Here is a 19,363-nt window from a genome sequence, read left to right as displayed (position 1 = left end):
CCTTAAAACTTTCCTTTTTCATCAGGCTGACCTGGACTGACGACAGGGTTTTTTAAAATGTTTTTAATTTTAATTGTTTAGTTTAACTTATTTATTGGGGCTGTTTATTTAATTTCTTTTAACTTTTGTATTGTTGTTTTTATTGTTGTTAGCCGCCCTGAGTCCTTCGGGAGATAGGGCGGCATATAAGTCCCAAAAATAAATAAATAAATAGCCTAGAAAAGTCCTAAATGATCAGAATTAAAATCACTTGTTGCTGTATTTTTTGTCAGCCATAAATTTAATATTTTCTTAATGCTAATTTGCACAAAATATGGTTGGTGATAGTATTCACTTGCACACATATTCCTCAAACACCCATTGTAGGACTGAAGAGTGTGAAATAGATCTTTAATTAGTGTTACATTATTCAGGGATTAATAATCTATAGTCCCAGATTTTTTAAAAAATAATTTTTTAATAATTTAATAATTATTTTTTAAATCCATTAGAAATAATACACCCAAAATGGGTTTATACAACCAGTTTGGAACTAATGAAATTATGCTTTAACTTCAAATGCATAATACAACTGTATATTTTAATTTCAGTTGGATACTAAAGAAATTATACATTTTTCTCAATTGGATTAAGCATGATTTATCTATTGTTATGTTTATAGAAAAAACAGGAAAGAGAGAGACATAATGCTTGAAAACTAGTCAAAAGCCTCAAGTCACTCACACACACACATATATTATGTCAGTAGAAAAAAACCTCTTTGTTTTATTCAGTTTGTAATATCCTCTATTCTCTTAAATAATGTTTACTCTATAGCAGGGGTTGGCAACCTGATTTGGTGAAAGAACCACTTGGAACCGATTCCCTGACAAAAAAAAAATTGGGAGCCGCAAAATGCACATGCGCGCTTGCGCAGAACAGGGCTTCATAAAGAGTTGAGCCTACCTAAGGCGAGACATGCACCGGCCCTGTCCCCATCCAGCTCTGGTATGGATGGCTCCGCCATGCTGGCTTCTCCTCCCCTCGGAAAAGACTGCTTCGAGGGAGCGGAGGAGGAGGCCAACGGGGAGAAGGAGCTGCTGTGGCAAATCTTCTGAGGCTACTGCTTGGGCTTGCCTATCTCAGCCTGCTGTGGGATTGGGGGGGGGAGGTTTGTGGGATTTTTGCATGCAGTTTACTTGGCGGGGGAGGAGGAGGAGGAAGTGCAGAGCAGCCAGTCAGAGCCCAGATTGTTTGCTTATTGAGAGAGAGAGAGAAAGAAAGAGGGAGGGAAGGAAGGAAGGAAGACAAGAAAGGAAGAAGGCAGGGAGAATATAGGAAGGAAAGAAGGAAAAAATAAAGAGAAAGAAAGAAAACGGTGGCCGCTTGACTCGCTGCAACCGGGCATGTTGCATGGCTGGCAGCTTTGTGTGGGCAGGCAAAGGGGGCTTCTCCCTCTGGGGGTGGAGGGAGAAAGATGCATTCTCCAACCCCCTTCTCTGAGCTGGGCTGCAATCTCACCCGCTGCTTCTCCGCCGCCTCCTTCCTCCTCCCCCCACTTTGCAGAAAAAAAGGAGAAGGCAGGGGGTTTCCATTCCTTGCCCAATCGCAGTGCTTGCAAGAGAGGCAGAAGTGATCGCCCTTTTGCAAGCAGGAAATCTTGTGGGTCTCCTTGCGAGGAAGGAAACCCCAGATAGGGGGCAAGCCAGGGAAAGTATGTGTGTGTGTGTGTGGGGGGGGAATCCCTGGCTGCAATTCCCATACAAGATTTCCTGCTTGCAAAAGGGCGATCACTTCTGCCTCTCTTGCAAGCACTGGGATTGGGCAAGGAAGGGAAACCCCCTGCCTTCTTTTTTTTCTGCAAGGGGGGGAGGAGGAAGGAGGAGGCGGAAAAGCAGCGGGTGAGATTGCAGCCCAGCCCAGAGAAGGGGAAGGAAGAGCCGATTGGAGAATGCGTCTTTCTCCCTCCACCTCCAGAGGCGGAACAAAGCAGAAAGGCGAAGAACATGGAGGGCGTTCAGAAGTTCGGAAGCCATTGAAAAAAGAGAAAGAAAGAAAACAGGAAGAAAAGGAAGGAAAATATAACCTTTAGCAAAGCAGTCTCCATGCAAAAGAAACACATTCGCACTTATGTGAGCAGACACATGCCCCATGAGCAGCTCCCCCACTCAGCCTCCCCTAAGCCAAAAAACTTGCCCTGTCTTAATTGCAGGTGAAACCTGCCGAAAGCCCAACCAGCCCGTGCAGAAGCGCTGCCTGCTCGCCTTTCCAGGGCACTCCAGTCCAGCTTCTTTCCTCCCTTTTATCTGGACAACCTGTAAAATCGGCCTTTTCTATTTATTTATTGTTTGGGGGGGAATCTGCAAGCATGCCAATTGGGGCAGCAGGTTGGGCCTGAGAAGAGCGGGAGCGAGGAGAGCAGCCAGGCCAGGAGGACGCATGACCTGCCCACCAGCTGATCCAGGCTGAACTCCTTGCGAGCAAGTGTGCTGGCCGGGTGACGCCGAGGCCGCTTTGGAAAGCAAAAGTAACCAACGGGAAAAGTGGAGCTCGCTTTCTCGGCTTGCCTCCGTCCCTCGGAGCCAGGAGGTGCCCCTTAGGAGGAGGAGGAGCTGTCAATCTGGTTGCTGCATCTCTTCCCTCATGGGTGGCGGGCCATGGGGGGAGACTCCTAAGCCCTGCTAGCTCTTCCAAGGGTAGGAGGAGGAGTGTGGGGAGGGGCTGTGCTGGGATCGGGGCTGCTTGTGCCTGCTGAAGAGCGCTGCGGCTCCGCTTGCAGGGCGGGGGCAATCTGCCCAGCCTTCCCTCTGGCCCCAAGCAGTACCTCTGCCTCGTGTGCGCGTTTCTTCAGCCTCTGCTTGCCTGGCAAGGCAGAGGAAATCTGCCCGGCCTCCCCTCCGGCCCCGAGCAGCATCTCCGCATCCCCCCCCACACCCCATCTGACCGACACACACACCTTTTTTCCAGCAGTCCTCCATCTCTTCTTCTGCTGCCACCATGTGCAGTCCGAAGAAGAGGTTTGTGGGCAGTCCCACAAACCAAAGAAGTTCAACCAATCAATTCGCAATATTTTTTTTTCGTGAGGAATTTGAATTGATTGGTTGAACTTTTTTTTTCAGACTGCACATGGTGGAGGACTGGGAGCCGCAGGAGATGTTTGAAAGAGCCGCATGCGGCTCCGGAGCCACGGGTTGCCAACCTGTGCTCTGTAGTGTAAATCCTATGGATGGTGGGATTCTGTGGCAAATTAACTGCTATATCCTACTTTGCAAACTTACTATGATCAGGACTCTAACCCCCCCCCACCCGTCTGTTTCTTTTAATTCTATTGCAAAGAAATCAGTGTACCAATCAAAGTGTTATTCTTTGTCTTGCAAAAATGAGAGGTCTTTTGATCCATGGACAATCACAGATTTTCACATATTATACCTTAACACTGATAGAATACTGTATAAATAAATTGTCTGTGGCAGAGCTTCCGCTGTAAATCAGAATTTAAATTGCTTTGTATAGTCCTTAACAGTTCCTTTACTAAGACAGGATCGATACATAAAGTCATGTTTAAATGAAAAATGTTCTTTCTTTGTAGGAAATCTGCATTGCAAAACATAATGAAAAATTGTCACAACATTCTCAGAGTGAAGGAGAGTCAGAACATGCTATAAAATATGTGAGTTTGGTTTCTGTCAGTATTAAAATTTTACTTTAAATATGCCAGCTCTAATTGTCTTTGCTGAGTTAAGATTCTTTAAAAAAACTTCTATATTTGTGTTTTTGCTGCTTTTACATGAAATTGGTATTGGTGCAATTGATAGTGCCCTTTTCCAGAATTTTACAGGACCTAATATATGTAGGTTCCCCCCCCCCCTATTTTTAACTTGCCACCATTTTTTGGTATGTGTTGACCAAAATAGATATTATTTTATTGTTTGTATTTTTCATTTCATTAACTTAAGAAGCTCTACCTTATTTTTGTCTAAAATAATTGAATATCAATCTCAAGTCTATGCATTCACATTGCTAACATCAACTAGTATCTCCATTTATAAATGTTCATGAGAAGTTAAGTCATATAACTGCTTTCTATTCCTAAGAAATGCACTTTACTGTATATTTTGCTTTCTCGTTGGCTTTGTGTTCATAATATGTTTCAGAAGTTAGATTTGGCCCAGTTAACATTAGAGAATCCTGAAATCAGTCTTTGACATCAGTTGATACATTTTAAAAATAAATTAAAAGGTGCTTAAAGTGAGTACAACTAGTTAAAAGGTTTGATAATCTTCAGTTAGAAGTATTACGCTTTTTAATTAGAATGGTGCAGGGAGAAGTTGAACCTCCACTAGCTTCTTTGGAAAATACTTTATACTTCAGGCCAATTTTATGTCAAAGAATTGATTAAGGACTGTTTTACTGAGAAGAAAGCAAAGGGAGTTATCGTAATCATGACTTTAAAAGATAATATCACTGCAACAAATATTAAGGAGCGAAAGAACCTGACTGTGGAATAAGCTATTTGCAAGATTATTTTGGAAATGACTACAGAAATGACTAAGAAATAGTCCAGAAAGCACTCAATACTAAAAAATTCTCAGTTATTGGATTCTAAATAATCTGTAGAGTTTTAGTGCCTAACTATGTATTAAGAGACAAGAATGAAAAAAAATCCAGAATCCTATGATAGTTATATTTTAAAGACTAATCCTTTTTTTAAAGAATCCCATTACCTTTTGTGGATCTAGTCCAGCTTATCAATTTATTAGATGCATGTTCATTTTTAACTTGGTTAAAGATATAGTAATATTCTCTCAGGATTTTTTTTAGTGCAAAAGACTAACAAGACTACTTTTCTAGAATTTTTGAGTGGGATGGCAGCAATTTATTATTAAAAATACTTCTGAGCAGCAGCTACCAATACATTAATATTTCATGTTATTATAGGGCCAAATAGGCCAATAATCACCAATTTTTTGGATAGAAGAAAACATATATACATACGCAATATTTGCTTATCTGTTTAAACTAGTATAATCCTTAAAACTGCAATGAGAATGAAAAATAAACTTGATATAGAGCATTGCACAACAGCTACAACATATTCCTATATATCTTAACTGAAAGAAGGCTTTTTGGGCGATAGTTCTTTAAATCATCTTGGACTTCTTTCTTGTGTATAAGAATAACTTCAGCATTTTTCTATTCATCTGATATTTTTTCTTCTCTGAGGCATCTCGGGTATAGTTTTTCTAGTAACTTGTGTAAACTGTGACCACCAGCTTTCAGCATTTCAACCATAACACAGTCATTTCCTGAAGCTTTGCCATTTTTCATTGATTTTATGGCACTTGATCCTTCCTCCATTAGGATATCTAGCATTTCCTCTTTCATGGGTGTTGTTATTTTTGAGTGATCTTGATCTTTGTATAGCTCTGAATAGAATTTTCCAATTATTTCCAACATTTCCTGTCTTGTTCTGCACACAGAGCCATCTTCATATTTTAATGCAAAAACCTTCTTTCTTGTATTTATAAGCTTGCATTTTGCTCTATTAATCCCTTTGTTTTCTTCAATTGGCTTTTTAACAAGCTTCAGGTTAAACTGATGTGTTTCTTCTTGAATACCTTATGGTCTTGCAAAGTTCAACATACTCCAGTTTATTAGTGAAACTTCTGGTATTCATTTTCCGTCACTTTTTTTCATTAAATCAGTAAAAATCTCATCAGAGATTTTTGACTGTACTAAGTGTTTTTCCAGTGGTGCTATAGATGTAGCAGATTCAAGGACATTTTTGACTATTTGTTCAGTTTGGTCTGTAATGTTTATCTCTTCAAACCTTGCAATAGATCAAAGCGGTTTGACAGGTTAATTGTTCTCACTGTCAAGAAATTTCTCTTTAGTTCTAGGTTGGTTTTCTCCATAATTAGTTTCCATCCATTCCAGCCCCTCAAATATTGAAACACAGCTATCATATCACTCCTGATCCTCCTTTTCACTAAGCTAGACATACCTAATTCCTGCAACCTTTCTTCATATATTTTAGCTTCCAACTCTCTAATCATCTTTGTTGCTCTCTGCACCTTTTCCAAGTCTCAACATCTTTTTTATATTGTGGTGACTAAAACTGGATGCAGTATTTCAAGTGTGGACTCACCAAGGCATTATAAAGTGGTATTAATTAACACTTTATGTGATCTTGATTCTATCCCTTTGTTAATATAGCCTAGGATTGTATTGGTTGCAGCACACTGCTGGCTCATATTTAAGTGATTGACCACTAGGACTCCAAGATCCCTCTTGCAGTTACTGCTATTGAGCCAAGTTCCCCGTATTCTATAGCTGTATATTTGGTTTTTCTTGCCTAAGTGTAAAACCTTACTTTTCTCACCACTAAATTTGATTTAATTGGATAGGGCCCAGTGTTCAAGTATGTCAAGATCCTTCTGGATCTTGAGCCTATCTTCTGGAGTGTTGCCGATTCCTTAACGTCAACTTGATTTCATATCCAGATTTGATGAGTTTCCCTTCTATTCACTCATCCAAATTGTTTGTACTGGGCCTAAGACAAAACCTTGGGATACCCCACTGCTTACATGTAGATGTAATTCCATTAAGTACTACACTATATTGTCCGCTGGAGAAGAAAGTAATAAAGTAAGCATATTATTCTTTTCTCCCAAATTTCTGTTCCTCTTCTATTTTACCATTTTGTTTTTATCCTCAGAAAAGGGAGCGGTTACAAGATGAGGTAGAAAGAAAAAACTCATGGGTTTGTCAAGAACGACAGAAAACATTGGACAGACTTCGAACATTTAAACAGGTAATTGGAAAAGATTGTCTTCACTTGAATTTACATATAGTAGTTTAATAAATTATTAAACTAATTATTAAATAACAATTTGAACTTACCCTCTGAAGTCTGAATTTGCCAGAACTCCCTATCATCTCTACACATGATGTGTGGACTGGTTGTTAAATTATGTTAAATTAAATTAAATTAAATTAAATTAATTAAATTAAATTAAATTAATTAAATTAAATTAAATTAAATTAAATTAAATTAATTAAATTAAATTAAATTAAATTAAATTAAATTAAATTATACACCACAGGAAATTAATAAAGAAGATTACTATATTCTTAAAATCATTTTTATTTCAACTCAGCTAGAAAGAGTAATTATTCTTGAAATCTTCTAAATAGATTTTTCAATTTAGTTAAGCGCATTATATAGCCTTTCAGATCTATAAAGGACTGAAAATTTTGTTTAAAAAGAAAAAACTTCTATGATTTTTTAAAAATCAATTTTAAAATAGGAAGATTTAAAGCTTAGTTGCACATATTTGTTATCTTTTTTATCTTCTTTATGATGATTTTCGATATACCATATTTTTTGGACCATAAGACGCACTTTTCCCCCCCAAAAGTGTGGGGGGGAAACGAGGGTGGTCCAACCTCCGCAAGTGGAAAGCAAGGGAGATTGCCAGGAGTGCGAATCGGCACGTGCTGAGAAACGCCGATCTCGCACTCCTGCAATCTCCCTCGCTCGATTTCAGCTTCCCTTGCTACAAGAGAAAGCAGGCTGAAACGGAGCGAGGGAGATTGCCAGGAATGCGAATTGGCCGATCTCGCGCTGCTGCAATCTCCCTCGCTCCGTTTCAGCTTGCTTTCTCTTGTAGCAAGGGAAGCTGAAACCGAGAGAAGGAGATTGCAGGAGCGCGAGATCGGCCGATTCGCATTCCTGGCAATCTCCCTCGCTCCGTTTCAGCTTGCTTTCTGCAAGAGAAAGCCAGGCCGCAGGGCCGCCTCCACGGGTACTGCTCTAACGCGGAGAGGGAAGGACAAAGAGAGAGGAAAGGAAGAAAGGAAGGAAGGAAAAAAGGAAGGGACAATGGGAGAGGGAGGGAGAGAAATAGAGAGAGAAAGGGAGAGAAAGAGAGGGAGAGAGAGAAGGAGAAAGAAATAGGGAGGGAGACAAGGAGGGAGAGAGAGAAGGAGAAAGAAATAGGGAGGGAGAAAGAAAGGGAGAGAAATAGAGGGAGAGAGAGAAAGAGGGAGAGAGAGACAAGGAGAAAAAAAGGGAGGGAAATAGAGGGAGAGAAAGGGAGAAAGAGAGGGAAAGAGAAAAATAGGGAGAGAAAGAGAGAGAAGGAGAAAGAAAGGAAATGGAGAGGGAGACAGAGGAGAGAGAAAGAAAGAGGGAGGGAGAGAGAGAGAAAGAGAAGGAGAGAGAGAAATTAAATTAGTAACATGATTGTTAAGTGAATCTGGTTTCCCCACTAACTTTGCTTGTCAGAAGGTTGCAAAAGGCAATCACATGACCCTGGAACAATGTGACCATCATAAATATGAATCGATTGCCAAGCATCCGAATGTAAATCACATGACCCTGGGGATGCTGCAACGGTCATAAGTGTGAAAAATGGTCATGTCACTTTTTTCAGTGCCGTCGTAACTTTGAACAGTCACTAAGTGAATCATTGTAAGTCGAGGACTACCTGTATCATTTTTTTTTCCTTTTTGGGGGGGTGTCAGGTTTTTGACACCTTGCTGGGCGACTGGTGGTACTCGGACATTGCCTTGTCCTAAAAGTGGTACAATGGATGAAAAGGTTGAAAAGCCCTGTTTTAGTATACCGGTACTATTTGGTTCAGAATATTTTTTTTCTTGTTTTCCTGCTCTAAAAACTGGGTGCGTCTTATGGTCAGGTGCGTCTTATGGTCCGAAAAATACGGTAGTTCTTGCTGACTGTTGGGGTTACCAGTAATCAGTGTATATATCACTAAGGTTGTTGAAAAAATATGGAGGAATTAAAATGTTCTTCATGTAATGTTCTGCACAATACATCAATTGTGCAGAAATAGAAAATTTACCTTGAATGAATTTTCTTCTTCTTAGATGAAAATAAATTATTATGACAGCTTTCTAAACTTTCTACATTCCACCTCTATGGAAAATGTGATTTCAATATTGTTTTTCTTTCATATTTGTTTTATTTAAGTTTCTGGCACTGAAATATGAAATATGTAAGTTACTTCTTACTGTAACTTTTTAAAAAGGAAATTTGCATATTGGGCTATAGAAGTGTAAAATTCTACATTTTAAATTCTTTTTTTTTCTTTCTTACTTTCTAAGCGCTATCCTGGGCAGGTAATTTTTAAATCAACTAGACTTCGGCTGGCTCATGCGAGAAGAAAAAGTACAGCCACTTCAGTATCTTGTCTAGATCATCCCACATCTTCACCAGTAACTACACAGACAGATAATGTGGAGCAAGAAAAAGTAACCCAGCCTTTACAAAAACAGGAGTCTAGAAGTTTAGGACAATTTGAAGATATTTTTCAATCTCCTAGTGGTGTTATGTCTGAATTTTCTCAAACTGATTCTCTTCCAGCTCTCATTAATAATGAATTTCATTCCAATACAATCAGTGAGGCACCATTTCCTCCTCCTCTACCACCACCACCACCACCACCTTTGCCCACTAAGGAAGAATATACTCAGTGTTCTGAAAAAAGCATTAGTCCTGTTAAACAAAGCAATACAGAGAAGCCAGCCCCGTTGATCACTATTGCACCATCAGCTCATTTTTTTGATAGCAGTGAATTAGTCAGTGCCAAGAAAAAATTGAAGAAAACTGGTGATATAGAAGGATTGCAAAGAAGAAGAGGTAATTTCTGATTTATTTTGAATGGGGTTATGCAAAAAGTAAAATCAGTGATTGTTTACTATTGCTTGGCTAATAATCAAACATAATAGCCAGGTTTCAAATCATTAGCTTGTCACACTAAATAAAACTTTGAGATTGTATACCATCAACAATATCTGCCTAGGCCAGGGGTAGGCAACCTTGACTCTTTTATGACTCATGGCCTTCAACTGGCTGGCTCAGGAATTCTGGGAGTTGAAGTCCACAAGTCATAAAAGAGCTAAGGTTGCCTACCCCTGGCCTAGGCCCATATATTTGAAACAAAGGATCTTTCAAAAGCATTTGAAATATAACTGGAATGATTATGGGAGGGTGGGGGAAGATCAATGATCAATAATTCTGAATTCCCTAGTTGGGAATACTGCATTACTACCATATGAATCTTTTTCTTAATAACAGCGTGATTCCAACTGTATTAGTATTGTTTCCACCAATCAAAGTACAACATCAGATTTATATCTATTATTTAAATATATCTCTTTCCATTGTTGCCTCTCCCTCAGGGGTAAGTTGATTAAGGATACTTGTTTCAGGATTTTTAAAAAATTGCAGCCTCAAAAAGTAGATATACTGTATCCAAGAAATGATTAGGTAAGCTAAAGGTAAAGGTTCCCCCACACATGCGTGCTAGTCGTTTCCAACTCTAGGGGCCGGTGCTCATTTCCGTTTCAAAGCCGAAGAGCCAGTGCTTGTCCGAGGGCGTCTCCGTGGTCATGTGGCCGGCATGACTAGATGCCAAAGGCGCATGGAACGCTGTTACCTTCCCACCGTAGTGGTCCCTATTTTTCTACTTGCATTTTTATGTGCTTTCGAACTGCTAGGTTGGCAGAAGCTGGGACGAGTAACGGGCGCTCACTCTGTTACGCGGCACTCGGGATTCGACCCGCCAAACTGCCGACCTTCTGATCGACAAGCTCAGCATCCTAACCCACTGAGCCACTACATCCCTTTTAAGAAATGATTAGTAGAGGTTTATTAATTTTTTAAAAAATCTTCCCTATCCTCTATGATCTAAACAGTTTCTTTTGTTTTGTTTATAATAGGAAACAATTACTTTACAAAAATCTGCATCCAAAGAAGGAATAAGTGAATTTTGTTTCAGATCTATTTTTTTTTTGTTTTATTTTTGCTTTCTATGAAGAAAAAGTTATATTAAACTTATATTAAAGTTATGTTGCTGGAAACTGTTTAATGTGCCATAAATAAGATTGTTTATCCTATTTATGTAGGTCGTTTAGGTGATCTGGGCTATTGTCAAGCTCTTACTTAATTCAAACATAGATTTTCCTAAGATTATGTTGTAGCTGTTGTGCAAGCCCAAGAGGATATGTGGCTTCTTTAAGGAAATTCAAAAAGTGCAGCAAGGGCACCCACATTAGATTTGAAGCACCTTTCTCATTTTGGATCTGAATACTTCACACTTTTATAAGCAAGCACCTTTCTCACTTTGGATCTGAATGCTGCACACAAGATAAAGTTAGAACTTATAGTATGTAAATTTATATTTAGTGAGTCTTACTATTTTCTATAGTGAGTTCACCAATGGATGAGGTTTTGGCTTCCCTGAAACGTGGCAGCTTCCATCTGAGGAAGGTTGAACAGAGAAATCTACCCCCATTTCCTGATGAAGATGACAGCAATAACATCTTGGCACAGATCAGAAAAGGCGTGAAACTGAAGAAGGTTCAAAAGGACATTATGAGAGAATCATTCACAATTTTACCTGATGATGATCCTTTAACTCGCAGCATCCATGAAGCATTACGACGGATTAAGGAGGCATCACCAGAGTCTGAAGATGAGGAAGAGAATCTACCATGCACAGACTGGGAAAATTAAGGGTAATTTTTCCTTAAGTATATAGTAGTAGACTCTTAGATGGTGCAGCCTTTACAGGAATTAACGTAAGCTTTCCTCCATAGGAGACAAAATGCCTTAAGACTAACAAACAATGTAAACATTTTCTTATTTACATTTTCTTATTTTCTTAAGTTATTATACTAAAATGCTATTACATTCAATAATACAATTGCTACAAGCTAATAATTTTTCAAATTCAAGTAACAAATTACCAAGAAGAAAACCACATTTTCACCAAAACTGGCAAGGCAAACTACTGTATATAGGAACAAACTCCACATTCACTCTCACTGATTGCTTGCTTGTTTGTTTATTTTATAGCCGTCCATCTCAGTCAATGATTCTGGGCAGCTTGCAATTAAAAAATATTACAATTAAAATTACTAAAAACATTTTTAAACATTAGAATTAGAATAACAGAGTTGGAAGGGATCTTGTAGATCATCTAGTCCAACCCCCCCGCCCAAGCAGGAGACCCTACACCATTTTTGACAGATGGCAGTCCAGTCTTTTCTTGAAAGCTTCCAGCGATGAAGCTCCCTCAACATCTGAAGGCAAACTGTTCCACTGGTTGATTGTTCTCGCTATCACAAAATTTCTCCTTATTGCTAGGTTGAATGTCTCCTTGATCAGTTTCCATCTGTTATTCCTTGTCTGGCCTTCAGGTGCTTTGGAAAAGAAGTTGATCCCCTCCTCTCTGTGACAACCCCTCAAATATTGGCCCTGTCTCCCCTGGTCCTCCTCTTCACTAGACTAGCCATGCCCAGTTCCTGTAACCGTTCTCCGTATGTTTTAACCTCCAATCCCCTAATCATCTTTGTTGCTCTTCTCTGCATTTTTTCTAGAGTCTTAAAAACATTGAGATTAAATATACATGGAAGCAAGATACTTGGCCAGTTAGCAATACAGCCAGGAAATGGGGCTCTTAACATCAGCACCCCAGGCATGGAAACATAGATAGGTTTGTAGGCCCTTATGAAGGGGTGTAGGGCATTCTAATATCCAATGTTCTATAGAGCAGGGGCCAGTGTGGAAAAAAGTCATCTTTGGTCCCCTCCAGCCAATGCTTCCTCACCACCTAACACATTACCTAGTTGGGTGATGAAACATCTACAAGCAAATAAACTTTGAAAGCACCAAGTTTCCACAATTCAACTCTTCTATTAGAATTTATAAACATATTAAATATAAGAAGAAAGCCATGTAGCCTATGCCACCCAAAAAGGTTTGGTGATGAATTTTCAGATGTACAGACTTTATTAAAAGACATACATTTTTCTAAGTTACAATTTAACTTTTATCAGATTAATGTAGTGGAAGGTTCAGTCACACTGAAATAGGGCATTAAGTCTTAATCTGATTTCTGGATTGTAAAGTGAATTCAAGCATTTGCTATGTTAGTTTTACATTCAACTTGCTGTCATGGTTGTTACCAATTTGACAAAGATGGCCTTATCAAATTAATAAATGAATTGGCATGCTAGTAGCTAATTACTGGTAAATTTAATAAAATGAAGGTCATGTCTGAGGTCTTTAAAGCAAGTTTTTCAGTTAACAGAGCTTTCATTTAATAATATAACCTAAGTGAACATACAATTACTGTATTATTTTCAGTATAAATTTTACTGCAGAATAATTTATATATTAAATGAGCAGTTTATAGATACAAGTGTTGGTCTCATCTATAGCTCTGTCTGCAGTAGCTAAGCATATTAAGTGGCTCTGTATCTGGGCCAGAAATGCTAATGATGCTGGATTCCAATAGATAACAACTCAAGGATATTTTTCCCAGTTCCGATACATCAAACCCATTTAACTAGAGATACCACAAATTGAATCTGAAGATTTGACATGCAGACCAGATATATTGCTGTTCAATTGTGGCTTCTTCCTATGCCTCCTATGCATATCTACTGAACATGATCAATGACTTCTTGTAATAATCTTATTCCAAATGACTATTCTAAGTTTGCTATTTTTAGTCTTTTGCCAATATTCTGTAAGAAGAATTTAAAACAAGGACTTATGCACTTGCAAAAATAACTGGGTTACAAGTGCTTTCTTTTTCAATAACCATTTTCATGTGTTGACAAACTTAATGGTCTGTTATTTTATCATTTATCATTACATTTTGTACTGTATCATTTCTCTTGAGAGTTCAGAACATCTCACCTCCTTTCAGCCTGACAAAAGACAGATTGGGTCAAGAGTGAATGTGCTCAACGTCATCCAGTGCGCTCCATAGTTAAATGTGGGTCACCCTAATCTATATCAAATGCCTTAGGCCCTGGCACTATACTGTTATGCCTAAAATTTGCCTCTTAGTGTCAAGTGATCGGATCCCGGTTCGGAGGAAAAATTGGAACCGGGACCAGCTGACGGAGATGGCAGGTCTCCCCTGGAATGTTTGGAGAGGAAAGGGATTGACGATGATGCTGTCCCAGACCCCTCAGGCATTGGGGGAGATGATCAACTGGACAGGGAGCTGCCTGCCCACAAACACAAGGAAGGATCGGGTACTGATGGGCAGTGGTGATGAGAGGCAGAAGATCCCTTCTGATGAGGAACAACTGTTTCCCCCACTCAATCCGAGGGCATGGAAAATGGAGGGGAGACAAACTCAATGGAGGTCTGTGAGGCTGCTTGCGAGAAGGTCGCCCTGCCCCTCCTCATAAGGAACACCTAGCTTGGGTTGACTTAAGCAGAGGCTGGGGGAGGGCATCTTTCGCAGGGACAATTATTTTGCTTTGGCATGCACTTTCCTGGCCTTGGAAAACTCTGCTTTGAATCGTGTTTCTGCCTGTCCCTTTGCCTTGTGGACTTGTGTATGACTTACGGACATAGCCCTCTGGACTTGCACCTTGTTTTTGGACTTCCTATCTGCCTTTACGAATTCAGTGGGACTGTGAATGGCTGCCTTCAGGGAAGTTTGGGGTGGAGCTTTACCAGTCATTGTAGGGCCATTTATTATGGAATTAGCAGAGCAATAAAGGAGCCTGCCTCTCTCCAGAGCTGCTTCTGTCATTGTCTCCTGCACAAGACCTTCATACCTTCAATGTCTTTTTGGGCATTGGGAAATCGTGACTTCTATAACAGCTAATATAGGGACTATCAGGGCGGTAGGTGGATTCAAATAATAGATTTATTCATTTAATTTGTTTGCTACCATGTCACCATGAAGTTTGTAAGGATTTTCCCCTTATAAGATGGAGAAATTATTGATTGCAAAGTTTCTGCAACAAGTTTTTGCCTTTGTTATTTCATAAAAATATATATTTTAGGTATGAGAATTTATTGCACTTTAATGCTGCCATTATTTTCACCCCCAAGCTATCTTGAAGCAGATCCTTCTGCTTATCTCAAATACTCAAGTTGACAGATGGGAAAATGAAAAAACTGGCAGTTAAGTTCCAATACCCCTCCTGGAGGAACAAAAATCACTCACTCCCCACAACTATGATTGTGCATATATTGTGCATTTTTCTGTCCCACTGCTAAGAAACCTCAAATCCCAAAATGGTTGCTGTGAGAAGTTATCTGCCTGCAAAAGTTCCTTTCTATTCCTATTAAAAGCCTCTGGGGCTTTGAAGCCAAAAGGACTGTGTCAACATTTTGCAGCCAAAAAACTTTTCACATTAAGTAACATTGATTAATTTTTGGAATTGAACAATTTGCTCCAGCCACATTTTCGCACCCACTTCTCCATTGCCGCCCCCCCACTGCAGCCAGCCTACCATCAGTGTTTATGCTTGGCAGCCTCTCTACTAGTACTCCTTCCCTGGCAATGGTCCAAGGGCTCTCCTGTCCCACCCCGCACCCCCTTCTCCCAGCTGATTCACTGAGGGACATTTATCCCCAGGCATTTCGCTGTGCTGGATACTTAAATGCCCTGTCAAGTTTGAAGTTTGCTTTGCTGTTGCAACAATTACTGCTTCTTAGCTTACAAACGAGCTTGAGGGGAGGAGGGGGAATTGGAATGCAGACTTCAAAAATAACGAAAGAAGATCATGAGAAGCAAGGTCAATTGCCAGGTGTAACAATATAATTGTTCCTAATTGGGCAATGTGCTCTTTCCATGGATGGGAGGGGAAGTGCTTTCCTTTTACTATAGGAGGTTTGGCCTGAGTCTTGCCACAGCTGGTGGTGCTCAATAGGTTTTACATTAAGAGACTGGAAAGTCTCAAAGTTGTTTGCTTGGTTGGGTTTGTCAGTTGGAACCTTGCGGTGGCCAGGTGGGGTGGGCATCTGGCGCAGCCTCCCCCTCCCAGCAGCAGTGGCAACAGTAGTAGCATCCCAGCCATGGGTTGCTCCCACCGCAACCAGGCTGCATTTGTAGCCACATCCCAGCTGAGGGAGGACTCCAGCCCTGCTGTTATCCACTGGCCTTTGTCCCGCCAAAAGGGGAACGTGAGTCCCATCCGCGACCAGAGCCTCGGCGGCCCCACAGGCAGAACATGTGCAGGTAACTTCTCCCTTCCCAGGAGACTTCGCATGTGCCTCAATCGTCCCAGGAGAGGAAGGGCTTGCTAAAAAAAATAAAAACAGACTGTATAGTGCAAGAAACTAAAATGGTTCGGTGTGGAGGAAAATAAAATGTTAAGTGCCCTTCGTGCTTAAATGTTCAAGCAAACCTGGATTCAGAGACAGTGACATCTTTACACTTCCCAGTTGTGGGGTGACGGGAAGTATGATGTGGACCAAATCAGGGAGAGTGGCCAGAAAGGAGCGTGAAACAGAAGCACCAGGATACCTACAGTGGCCAAGAGAGAAAGAGTTAAAGTAGCATCTTGATGTGAGGTAGATTGGATTCTGAATCCCTTCCTTGGCACCATGTATTTTAAAGACCATCGGCTTTCGTGGGAGCCAAAGTCTCATTAGTCCTGCTCTCTGAAAGTGGGCACCAAGATGTTGCCAGTGCAAATTGTTCTAGACCCATTATTTATTGTGATGCCAAAATGGAAAATACAATCTCAAATGTTTTGAACTGTCTCAGATGTTTTAAACTGTAGATCTTTCCCGACTTTCTCTTATGGAAAATATTTCAGAGTGAACAGAGGTGTAATTGACAAATGTTTTGTCTATATGTCTCTTCTGCCTTGCTAGCTGCAAAGCATCAGATTATTAGTTGATTTTTCCCCTAGAGACTGCTTGAAACATAAGTTGCCAAGAAACTATATTCTAAAAAGAAGCTCTGGAAGTTGGAGGGCAGTTGGAGGAGGGAAGAACAATTTTTTTCCTTCATTGATTTGGAAGGCAAGAGTTGTCGCCAGTAAGAAAAACAGACCTCCAAGTTTAACATTCCAAAATGGCATAAAAGAAAATAATTTTGTTGCAGTTTTAAATATATTACAGCTGAATTAGGAATAATTTAAGTTTGGTGTCATAAATTTTGTGGGATCACGAGATCTGGAACTACTTCTGACTGATAGTTGTTATTGTCAGGGAAATTTGCAGGGTAATTTTTTTAAAAAAGTCAAGATTGTGTTCACAATTCCCCCTGTGAAGATATCTGCTCATTGGGGATGCCCTTAGCATGATCGTGTTCCTTTGAATAGAAGAGAAAATGCATAGTTCAAGTTGAACTGTGGAATACTTTGTGTTGTCTGAACTTGGCTTTTTGCTTGCAGACATTTTATTATCCAACTATATAACATCATCAGTACAAGTCAGAGTTCATAGATTTCGTAGACTCCATAATATTTCTTTGATTGTATCATAAGTACTTTTTGTACAGTTGTACAAGCCCAGTACTGGGCTTCCTGATATAAGTTGAAAGAGTATTGAATGATTCATTAGAATGTAATGGTTGGACATGATCTCAGATATCACTTGTCCATTCCTGCATCACAATAGCATTCTCAGCTATTATATCTCTCTGCAGTCTTGTCTCCTCCAGGCGAAATATACTCCAACTGTGCCTCATAAGTTTTTCGTTCTAGGCCTGTAATCATCTTGGTTGCTCTGCTGGACATACAGGTAGTCCTCAACTTAGTGACCATTCAGAGTTACAACGGCACTGGAAAAAGTGACATGACCATTTTTCACACTTAACGACCGTTGTGGCATCCCCATGGTCACGTGATCATAATTCAGATGCTTTGCAACTGACTTTTTTTTATTTAAAAAGTTTTACAGTACATTTTAACTTTATCAATCCCCCCTCCCCCACCCCTATCTAACCCTCCCTATCCCTCTCCCCCATTCCCCCCTCCCCCCCCGACTTCCCAGAGCTAAATACAGGGTATAGAAACAAAAGACAAACATAAGCATCCATATGCTATCTACAATAAACTATTAATTCTATCACCCTCTAGCTCATGTAAAATGATTACAAACAATATTAATATTACAGATTAAAAAAAAGAAGAAAAACAGAAAAGGAGCTTTACTCAAATGCTAAATGAAATTTCTTAGTCCCAATCCTTATTCATATTAATTTCAAAAAAGAAAAAAACCTTTCATCTACTATTTACCTCTAATTTCTAAACAAATTCTCAATTACGCGCCAGAAGCGCCTATCTCTATTAACCTTATTAATCTCAACCAAACGGAACTATGATCAAAAATAGTTCTTGCGTATATCACGCCAAATGTCTCACAATTCCAGATCATCCTTGAGTTCAAATAAAAAAAAAAAACCATTCCAATCTCCAATGAAAAAAAAATAAAAAATTTAAAAATTTTTATAATCCAATTAAGTACCCTTTATATATAGTAAATTAAGTAAAGTCAACTTCTTGTTAATTAGGAGCTTGCGTACCAAATCTTAAATTCAATAAATACTTTTGGACCATAACCCTAATATGCGTTCCTTGCAACCAAATAACATCAGTCTTAAATTGTTTTGAATATTGAAAGACTTTCTTTCTCCTCTATGATAAATTTAATCCACTGACATTCTAAATTAGAAATTTAGTCACCAATCTTGACACCCCAAAGCTTTTGGAGCACGTCTGAAATGGCCCCTGTAACTTCTTTGGACCGCGCCCCTCCCACAGCTTCACTGTAAGTACGCTTTGGAGGTTCCATAACTTTCTGCTGGTCTCGCTTCTGCTCTCGTCCAACTCGTCTTAGGGCGGCACGCGACATCCTCTGCTCTCCAACAGCATCCGATGAGACTGTAACTTGATCCCCTCCAACACCATTCTCCTCTGTCTGTCTATCTGCAACATCTTGAGGCTTTCCCTCACCATACCCCTTTGCAGCTTCCAGAAGTGATAGGGGGGTTGCTTTTAACACGTTGCTGTAAAAATCACGTGCCTGGGCCACAGTAACCAGACGATGTCTTTTACCTTCGTGCATCACCACCAGTCCGACTGGAATCTCCCATCTAAACTTGATATCACATTTCTTAAGTTCCTGTGTAAGAAATGCAAAATCTTTCCTTCTCCTTAAAATCTTTGGAGGAATCTCTTTTAAAACCAGGACTTCTTGCTCAGCAACTACCAATTTAGTATCATAAGCAGCTTGAATGACTTCATCTCTAATTACTCTCTTTGTAAAATAGACCACCACATCTCTGGGTAACTTCCTCTGTCTTGCAATCCATGAATTTACACGAATTTACAACTGACTTATATTTATAATGATTGCAATGTCCTAGAGTCATGTGATCACCTTTTGTGACCTTCTGACAAGCAAAGTTAATGGGGAAGCCAGATTCACTTAATAACTACATTACTAACTTAACCACAGTGATTCACTTAACAACTGTGGCAAAAAGGCATAAAATGGGGCAAAATTCACTTAAAATTTGTCTCACTTAGCAACAGAAATTTGGTACTCAATTGTAGTCATAAATCAAGGATTATCTGTACTCCA

The 19,363-nt window shown here is 39.7% G+C and overlaps 1 protein-coding gene across 1 annotated transcript in view; it reads left to right on the top strand.

Annotated features, from left to right (window-relative positions):
* Positions 1–19,363, top strand: part of JMY (junction mediating and regulatory protein, p53 cofactor) — a 48,340-nt gene that overhangs the window by 19,684 nt on the left and 9,293 nt on the right. Inside the window, exons 7-10 of the mRNA XM_081317504.1 lie at positions 3,569–3,649; positions 6,698–6,793; positions 9,109–9,643; positions 11,214–11,523. Coding sequence (XP_081173630.1) covers positions 3,569–3,649; positions 6,698–6,793; positions 9,109–9,643; positions 11,214–11,521 — 1,020 coding nt within the window. The 3' untranslated portion in view covers positions 11,522–11,523. The remainder of the gene's footprint in view (positions 1–3,568; positions 3,650–6,697; positions 6,794–9,108; positions 9,644–11,213; positions 11,524–19,363) is intronic.

Source organism: Vipera berus (assembly GCF_964194415.1).
Source record: "Vipera berus genome assembly, chromosome: 2".
NCBI classification, from domain to species: Eukaryota; Metazoa; Chordata; class Lepidosauria; order Squamata; family Viperidae; genus Vipera; species Vipera berus.
The sequence above is the reverse complement of the archived record's forward strand: the minus strand, read 5'-3'. Positions and strand labels throughout refer to the sequence as shown.